We start from the raw sequence: 10200 nt of genomic DNA on the forward strand, positions 1-10200 counted from the left end.
ATTGCCGCTCACTTACCGGCGCGATATACTGCTTTGTCGGTATGCCTGTCGGCTACTGTCAATGCCCGACCATCCGTCTTATCGTTCCTTTTTTGACGACTCTCTCGACCGTCAATACGGGTTGTATGTCTCTGCCCTGCTACCCCCTGGAGTTCGCTTTCGTCGCCTCCTTCAACACCTTCATTTTTCACTCCCTGCAACCTTTCGAGTGGGCGAGAGCCACACGCCACCTTGGCTCCAGGCTCAGGTCCGCGTTCACCTTGACCTCAGCTCGCTCCCAAAAGAGGTCACCCCCAGTTCGGTCTACCACTTCCATTTTTTGGAAGTTCGTTCGAAGTTCATCAACATGACTTTCATTTATACAGATGGCTCTAAGACCAATGACGGGGTCGGGTGTTCCTTTATAGTCGGGGCACAAAGTTTCCAATACCGGCTCCATGATCATTGTTCGGTCTTCACAGCTGAGCTCTTTGCCCTCTACCAGGCTGTTCTTTACATCTGCCGCCACCGACATTCTGCTTATGTCATCTGCTCAGATTCCCTGAGCGCTATCCAGAGCCTCAGTGATCCGTACCCGGTTCACCCCTTCGTACACCGGATCCAACGCTCTCTTCAGCGGCTGGTGGACGTCAGTCCGCCAGTTAGCTTTATGTGGGTTCCTGGCCATGTCGGTATCCCTGGGAACGAAGCTGCAGATGCCGCGGCCAAGGCTGCGGTCCTCCAGCCTCGGACAGCTTCTTGTTGTGTCCCTTCGTCCGATTTTAGCAGGGTCATTTGTCGGCGCGTTGTGTCGCTGTGGCATGCCGATTGGGCTGCACTTACCGACAACAAGCTTCGGGCCTTAAAACCTCTTCCCGTGGCTTGGACGTCCTCCTCACGCCCTTCTCGGCGGGAGGAGGTCGTTTTAGCAAGGTTAAGGATTGGACACTGCCGGTTCAGCCATCGCCATCTGCTGACGGCTGCGCCGGCGCCGTTCTGCCCATGTGGGCACTTGCTGACGGTTAGACACATTTTAATGTCCTGTCCCGATCTTAACCAACTGCGCCTCGATCTTAACCTGCCTAATACTTTCGATGCCGTTTTAGCGGATGACCCACGAGCAGCTGCTCGTGTTCTTTGTTTTATCAATTTGACAAACCTCGCTAAGGACATTTGATGTTGTTTTTTAATCCTATGCCTGTCAGTCTCTTTTAGCGTGTTTTCCCTTTTAGTTGTTGTCAACTTGTGCCTCGCGGTGCATTTTTAGAGTAGTCAGGGCGCTAATGACCATTGAAGTTGTGCGCCCTAAAACCACATAAAAAAAAAAAAAAAAATGGCCACTAAGATGTTAGAACATGTGAGAAGGGGAATCTTTTATTGTCTCTCTTCCGGTACTGACAACTCACAGGCATGCGCGACTCATACCGATAAGTCGCTCTGGTATAAAGTCTAACATGCAAATGCGGTACGTATACTACTGGCCATTGCTACACCACGAAGATGACGTGTTACAGACGCGAAATTTAACCGACAGGAAGAAGATGCTATGATATGCAAATGATTAGCTTTTCAGAGCATTCATACAAGGTTGGCGCCGGTTGCGACACCTACAACGTGCTGACATGAGGAAAGTTTCCAACCGATTTCTCGTACACAAATAGCAGTTGACCGGCGTTGCCTGGTGAAACGTTGTTGTGATGCCTCGTGTAAGGAGGAGAAATGCGTACCATCACGTTTCCTACTTTGATAGAGGTCGGATTGTAGCCTATCGCGATTGCGGTTTATCATATCGCGACATTGCTGCTCGCGTTGGTCGAGATCCAATGACTGTTAGCAGAATATGGAATCGGTGGGTTCAGGAGGGTAATACGGAACGCCATGCTGGATCCCAACGGCCTCGTATCACTAGCAGTCGAGATGACAGACATCTTATTCGCATGGCTGTAACGGATCGTGCAACCACGTCTCGACCACTGAGGCAGCAGATGGGGACGTTTGCAAGACAATAACCATCTGCACCAACAGTTCGACGACGTTTGCAGCAGCGTGGACTATCAGCCCGGAGACCACGGCTGCGGTTACCCTTGATGCTGCATCACAGACAGGAGCGCCTGCGATGGTGTACTCAACGATGAACCTGGGTGCACGAATGGCAAAACGTCATTTTTTCGGATGAATCCAGGTCCTGTTTACAGCATCATGATGGTCGCGTCCGTGTTCGGCGACATCGCGGTGAACGCACATTGAGAGCGCGTATTGGTCATCGCCATACTGGCGTATCACCCGGCGTGATGGTATGGGGTGCCATTGGTTACACGTCTCTGTCACCTCTTGTTCGCAGTGACGGCACTTTGAACAGTGGGCGCTACATTTCAAATGTGTTACGACCCGTGGCTCTACCCCTCATTCGATGTCTGCGAAACCCTACATTTCAGCAGGATAATGCACGGCCGCATGTTGCAGGTCCTGTACGGGCCTTTTTGGATACAGAAAATATTCGACTGCTGCCCTGGCTATCACACTCTCCAGATCTCTCACCAACTGAAAACGTCTGGTCAATGGTGGCCGAGCAACTGGCTCGTCATTTGACTGAGTGCCCTGGCGTATCAAGGCCGTTGTTACGGCCAGAGGTGGTTGTTCTGGGTACTGATTTCTCAGGATCTATGCACCAAAATTGGGTGAAAATGTAATCACATGTCAGTTCTAGTATAATATATTTGTCCAAAGAATATCCGTTTCTCATCTGCATTTCTTCTTGGTGTAGCAATTTTAATGGCAAGTAGTGTATTTGTAGCAAGGAATATGAAATTAAATGAAGGCTGTTATAATACAACGCAGTGAGTGTAAGAAAAATGGCTTTCGAAACATGTAGTTAATATTTTTGACTGCGTGTCATATTGTACAGTACATTTAAGTACAAGTAACTTACTGTTATTAATCAATTAATCATTCATTCACACAGGCAAACAACAACACGTTGTTAGGCACGCCTTTCGGCTTACTAAGGGTGGTAGCAATATGAAATAAATAATTCGCCATTAAGTGTTCCGAATGGTGCTGAGTTTTCACGACTGCTATATAAGGGGCCAGTGGTCAACTTATCGCGTCTTTTCTGTTGCTGTCGGGAACTCAATAACATATTAATTTAACTAGGTTACCCATTAATAAGTTTGGTACATATGGGGCCGGAGGTGCTGTCCACTATGTCAGTATTGGCTCTTGAGCAACGAGGTTTGATGACCACTGGTCTAATTACATATTACTAGTCAGTAAATCACCATGGTTTGGGGTCAACATCGAGCTGTAGCTTCCCTCAACTGTAGGTAAGTGCCTAAGTTCAAAGATTGCAATGACACGCCACATCCGCGTGGATCGTGCCCAATAAAGCAATATTACCAGGTGTACCGTTATGAAATGAGCTTTAAGATACAAATTTGAGGATAGGGAACATTTGTTGTGAACGAGCCTTAATTTTTTTTGTTTGGTTGGTATGACATCTGCCAAAGATATTTAGTATACATCAAGTCATGTAACAAACATCATCATATGTTTTCATCGTGTTAACAATGTCGAATTTTGTAGCAGAAAGTGATGATTTACGGAAAGCATTAATTTTTTGTTTTCATTTGAAAAAAAAGTGCTCCAGAGTCGCATCGAATGCTTGTCGAGGCATATGGTGATCATGCTCTATCAGAAGCACCATGCAAAAGATGGTTTCAACGGTTCAGAAACAATGATTTTTATGTAAGAAATGAAGAACGTGGAAGACCACCAAAAAAGTTCGAAGACGCCGAATTGCAAGCAATATTGGATGAAGATGATACTTTGAGTCAGAAGCAAATGGCAGCAGTGCTAAATGTTGCACAACAAACAATGTCTTACCCCTTTAAATCTATGGGAAAGATCCAAAAGTGTGGAAAATGGGTGCCACATGAATTGAATGAAATACCGAAAAACCATTTGTCAAATTTTGCTTCAAAGACATGAAAGAAAATCAATTTAGTATCGAATTGTTACTGGCGATGAAAAATGGATTCATATTAAGTATCCTAAACGGGAACAATCATGAGTTAATCCGGGACAACCATCAACATCGACTGGAAAACCAGATCGATTCGGCAAGAAGACAATGCTCTGTGTTTGGTGGGATCATAAAGGTGTGGTGATCATGAGCTTCTAAAACCCGGTGAAACTGTGAATACTAATCGCTACATACAACAAATGATCAATTTGAACCATGCATTGATCGAAAAAAGACCAGAACGGGTCAGAAGACATGGCAAAGTAATTTTTTTACACGACAATGCAGCTGCACGCAAAGCAGAACTGGTTCGGGATACAATCAAAACACTTGGCTGGGAGCTGCTACCCCACCCGCCGTATTCATCAGACTTGGCCCCTTCCGACTACCATTTGTTTTCATCAATGGGACACGCATTGGCTGAGGAACACTTCGATTCTAGAATGAGATTTTCACTCTGCAGCGGAGTGCGCGCTGGTATGAAACTTCCTGGCAGATTAAAACTGCAAGGTTCGCAAGAGAGCTTCTGTAAAGTTTGGAAGGTAGGAGACGAGATACTGGCAGAAGTAAGGCTTTGAGGACCGGGCGTGAGTCGTGCTTCGGTAGCTCAGATGGTAGAGCACTTGTCCGCGAAAGGCAAAGGTCCCGAGTTCGAGTCTCGGTCGGGCACACAGTTTTAATCTGCCAGGAAGTTTCAACACTTCGATTCTTACGAAGAAGTCGAAAATTGGATTTCTGATTGGTCTGCTTCAAAAGACGAACATTGCTATTGGCGTGGGGTGTTCACAAATTGCCAGAAAGGTGGTCAAAATGTATAGAAAGCGACGGTCGGTACTTTGAATAAAATGTTTTTACTTTTCAATTCAAAATTAGTGTTTCATTTTCACAAAGAAACGCTCGTTTCATACCGGTACGCGTGGTAGCTGTTGAAATCTACCTCTGGGAGGAGAGTTTACCCCGAGCGGCTCTGTTCCTAGCAACGACGGCGACGGCGACGAGTGCACGGGAGCCGGCGCGGGCGCGTTCGGCTGCCCCGCGTGCTCCGCGACGCTGCCGTCGCAGCACGCGCTGACGCTGCACCTGCGCTCGGAGCAGCACCGCGGCGCCTCGGGCGCGCCCTTCCCCTGCGGCGTCTGCGGGAAGGCGCTCAGCTCGGCGTCTTCGCGCGACCGCCACGCGCTCGTGCACTCCCGCGAGCGGCCCTTCCAGTGCCGCGTGTGCGGCGTCGCCTTCACCACCAACGGCAACATGCACCGCCACCTGCGCACGCACGATGCGGCCCCGGAAGCCTCGCCCGCTTCGAAGCGCCGCCGCGAGTCCTGCGGCAGCAGCAGCAGCAGTAGCGGCGGCAGTAGCCGCGCGGGGAGTACCAGAGGCTCGTCGCCCCCTTCTCCGACTGTGTGCAACAAACGCAAGGTAGGTTTCAGCTCGGTAGGAAGCTGACGGCTTTACACTGAGGGTACAAAAGTCACGGGATACGTACATACACAGATGGCAGTAGTATCGTTTTACACGATCGTACTTGCCAACCATCAAAAATCAAAAATCAGGAGATTCAGTTTTTAAAATCAGGAGATATGAAAGATCAAAAGGCTCTGGCTTATTCTTGTATACACCTATGTTGTTGTTGTTGTCTTCAGTCCTGAGACTGGTTTGATGCAGCTCTCCATGCTACTCTATCCTGTGCAAGCTTCTTCATCTCCCAGTACTTACTGCAACCTACACCCTTCTGAATCTGCTTAGTGTATTCATCTCTTGGTCTCCCTCTACGATTTTTACCCTCCACGCTGCCCTCCAATGCTAAATTTGTGATCCCTTGATGCCTCAGAACATGTCCTACCAACCGATCCCTTCTTCTTGTCAAGTTGTGCCACAAACTCCTCTTCTCCCCAGTTCTATTCAATAACTCCTCATTAGTTACGTGATCTATCCATCTAATCTTCAGCATTCTTCTGTAGCACCACATTTCGAAAGCTTCTATTCTCTTCTTGTCCAAACTACTTACCGTCCATGTTTCACTTCCATACATGGCTACACTCCATACAAATACTTTCAGAAACGACTTCCTGACACTTAAATCTATACTCGATGTTAGCAAATTTCTTTTCTTCAGAAACGCTTTCCTTTCCATTGCCAGTCTACATTTTATATCCTCTCTACTTCGACCATCATCAGTTATTTTGCTCCCCAAATAGCAAAACTCCTTTACTACTTTAAGTGTCTCATTTCCTAATCTAATTCCCTCAGCATTACCCGACTTAATTCGACTACATTCCATTATCCTCGTTTTGCTTTTGTTGATGTTCATCTTATATCCTCCTTTCAAGACAATGTCCATTCCATTCAACTGCTCTTCCAAGTGCTTTGCTGTCTCTGACAGAATTACAATGTCATCGGCGAACCTCGAAGTTTTTATTTCTTCTCCATGGATTTTAATACCTACTCCGAGTTTTTCTTTTGTTTCCTTTACTGCTTGCTCAATATACAGATTGAATAACATCGGGGACAGGCTACAACCCTGTCTCACTCCCTTCCCAATCGCTGCTTCCCTTTCATGCCCCTCGACTCTTATAACTGTCACCAGGTTTCTGTACAAATTGTAAATAGCCTTTCGCTTCCTGTATTTTACCCCTGCCTAAGACAACTGAATAGTTTTCCTTTAAGGCGCCACAAACCTGTATAATGGCAAGGAAAAAAAAAAAAAAACAACCTAGAAACTACCGTCCATTGCAATAGAAAATGGCAATTTTTCCAAAATGTCTGTGATTTATTCTTTTTCCTTTTTTGCCATTAATCCGATAATTGCGACAGTGTTTGTCCTTCCGCAGCAGTATTTTTTCGCTATACTGCTGTCCGGGAACATTTTCCGGAACAGGTGACTAGCATGGTCGGCGCAATTAATCGGCAAATTATGTTCTAAAATAAAATACGTAAATAAACATTCAGCATTTATCACTCCATCACTTTCACTTTTGTTGCTGAATTCCAGTTTTTTATTGTTATTGACGCTCTTCAAATTGTCTCGGTGCTTTTTTGTTTCCACATGTTTGGGAACATCACTTCTTCCGCCAAGTGATACACAAATATCACATCGGCAAACGGTACAAAAAGCGATCAACTGGCCTTTCCTCGACTCGATAATGCACGGAAACAGTTCCGAAAATTGTTTTAAGAAGACGGAGTTATATTTTTTGGCCATGTTTAAAAACAAAGCCCCGAATCAAAACACTACGACAATATGCATCAACACACGTCCAAACAGAACACTGTGCACTACCGAGGTTTCTACATGTGCACTAGGGGACACGGTTACATCTTCGACAAAATGCGCGGGAAAGAGGAAATATAACTATCGATATATAAATCGCGCGCGACTTCCTGATTTTTATAACCTTCGATATGTATCGATTAAGGTCGACTAATACGCAACGAATTCTTGCAACTGGCGGGGGAAAAAAAACTGAAATGGCGGGTTTTCAAAACAAATATCGTAAGTTTGACGATAACTAGTAAAAATCGGGAGAAATACTGGAATAATAGGGAGGCGGGAGAAAAAGTGGAAAATCGGGAGTCTCCCGCCTAAATCGGGAGAGTTGGCAAAAATGGCTCTGAGCACTATGGGACTTAACATCTATGGTCATCAGTCCCCTAGAACTTAGAACTATGTAAACCTAACTAACCTAAGGACATCACACACATCCATGCCCGAGGCAGAATTCGAACCTGCGACCGGAGCGGTCACTCGGCTCCAGACTGTAGCGCCTAGAACTGCACAGCCACTCCGGCCGGCCTCGGTGTAACGAAGCAGCTTAAATCACTTAATAAAGGCGAGGCCTCCGGTCCAGATTGTATCCCAGTCAGGTTCCTCTCAGTGTATGCTGATAAAATAGCTCCATATTTAGCAATTATATACAACAACTCGCTCAGACAAAGATATGTACCTAAAGACTGGAAAATTGCTCAAGTCACACCAATACCCAAAAAGGGAAGTAGGAGTAATCCGCTGAATTACAGACCTATATCACTAACTTTGATTTGCAGTAGGGTTTTAGAACATACACTGTATTCGAACATTATGAAGTACCTCGAAGAAAATTATTTACTGACATATTGTCAGCACAGATTCAGAAAATATCGTTCTTGTGAAACACAACTAGCTCTTTATATCATGAAGCAATAAGTGCTATTGACAGGAGATGTCAAATTGATTCCATATTTTTAGATTTCCAGAAGGCTGTAGACACCGTTCCTCACAAGCGTCTTCTAACCACATTGCGTGCCTACGGAGTATCGCCTCAGTTGTGCGTCTGGATTCGTTATTTCCTGTCAGAAAGGTCACAGTTCGTAGCAATAGATGGAAAGCCATCCAGTAAAACAGAAGTAATATCCGGCGTTCTCCAAGGAAGTGTTATAGGCCCTCTATCGTTCCTGATCTATATTAAAGACATAGGAGACAATCTGAGTAGCCGTCTTAGATTGTTTGCAGATGATGCTGTCATTTACCGTCTTGTAAAGTCATCAGATGATCAAAATGATTTAGATAAGATATCTGTATGGTGCGAAAAGTGGCAATTGACCCTGAATAAAGAAAAGTGCGAAGTTATTCACGTGAGTACTAAAAGAAATCAGCTAAATTTTGATTAAGCGATAAGTCACACAAATCTGAGGGCTGTAAGTTAAACTAAATACTTAGGGATTACCATTACAAATAACCTAAATTGGAACAATCACATAGATAATATTGTGGGTAGAGCAAACCAAAGACTGCGATTCATTGGCAGAACACTTAGAAGGTGCAACAGGTCTACCAAAGAGACTGTGTAATCCTCCAAAGGAAGCTAAGTTTTGGGGCCACGGGGATGCGTGGATCTGTGTAAACCTGAGGGTCTGAGTGATTAACCTCTCTTTCCAAAATATATCTCTCTTTCCTCCGTGAGGAAGAAACTAACAGTTCTGGAAGCTAGAAATAGTTTTTTCACTTTTAAATGTGCCTATTGGCGGTACTGGAATTTCATTTGCTGGAAGTAAGAATGCTGGCCAGCCATTTTAGTCTTCTTGTAGTTTTTAACACTGCAGATAATGCATTTGTTTGGCTTCTAATAAAATCAGCAGAGTTTTACCACACTACAATAATGTTGTAATAACATTGTGATGAAATAATGACATCATCCTGGTGAATCATCTTTGAATTGTAAAATTTGGGTCTTTCACTGAATTCAAAGTTATGTATAGGTGATAACACTGAGACATTTTCGGTTCCTAAATATAACAAATAAGTAACTCAAACCCATACAAGATATAAATTAGAGCTTCAGGTAATGCCGTAACTAATGACCATTACAAGACAAATTTTAATTAAGATCATTTCACCGCACTCACAACAAAAAAAATCAACTTTAGCAGTTCCCAATAGTTATGTGGTACAGAACACAGCGGATAAATGACAATGGTGCATTATGTTTTGTAAGACTGTGGTTTGGATATGGTGCTGGCTGTCTTGATGTTAATTCTAACAATGGAAAATCAAGGATAGAATAATGGCAGTATTGTGAAAAGGATAGATTGGTACTCACCATATAGTGGAGATGTTGAGTTGCAAACAGGCACAACAAAAGAGTAGCAATCTATCATTTTGATATTGTTGTCTTGATGTTAATTCTCTATGCTTTATTTAGTCTGTCAAGTTACAGCTAGTGAGGCCCATTTAAAAGTGCTGCTGTCGAATCTATATGAGTGCCCATTAAAACTGAGCAGAGAGAACAAAAAATCGATGTACTAATAATTTAGCTGCATAAGCTAACCAGTTCAACCATATTTGTGATTTGTAACTGACACTGGTAAATTGTAGATGGCAATTCAGGATCCCATTATTTCAAAAAATACTGTAACAAATGATTTGCTGTTTTTTCTGCCAAATTTAGTTGTATTTTTCATAGCCCAATAAGTATTAATTGCTCTGTTATTGTAGTATATACTATAAATATCGCTGTCTTCCTGTATTATCTAAATACAAAGCAAATTTACAGAGTGCAGCATGTGACACTCTGACCTGATTCCTCATCTTGTGGCAGGTGGAGGAGGATGGAGATGCCTGTGAAACTTCCATCAGGCAACGGTTACGTGGTTCCGTGGGCGCAAGCTCGCCCGAAGATTTAAGTGGTGATGGCAAATTACAGTGCCCAGTGTGTGAGAGACATGAA

General features: G+C 44.2%; 1 protein-coding gene across 1 annotated transcript; it reads left to right on the forward strand.

Moving 5' to 3' along the window:
- The first annotated feature begins 1433 nt into the window (after positions 1–1433).
- LOC126092648 (ras-responsive element-binding protein 1-like) lies at positions 1434–5443 on the forward strand. Its single transcript, XM_049908370.1, has 2 exons — positions 1434–1444; positions 4978–5443. The coding sequence occupies exons 1-2, from the start codon at positions 1434–1436 to the stop codon at positions 5441–5443; spliced, it is 477 nt and encodes a 158-aa protein (XP_049764327.1).
- The last annotated feature ends 4757 nt before the right edge of the window (positions 5444–10200 follow it).

This window comes from Schistocerca cancellata, chromosome 7 (assembly GCF_023864275.1).
Source record: "Schistocerca cancellata isolate TAMUIC-IGC-003103 chromosome 7, iqSchCanc2.1, whole genome shotgun sequence".
In the NCBI taxonomy this organism is placed as follows: Eukaryota; Metazoa; Arthropoda; class Insecta; order Orthoptera; family Acrididae; genus Schistocerca; species Schistocerca cancellata.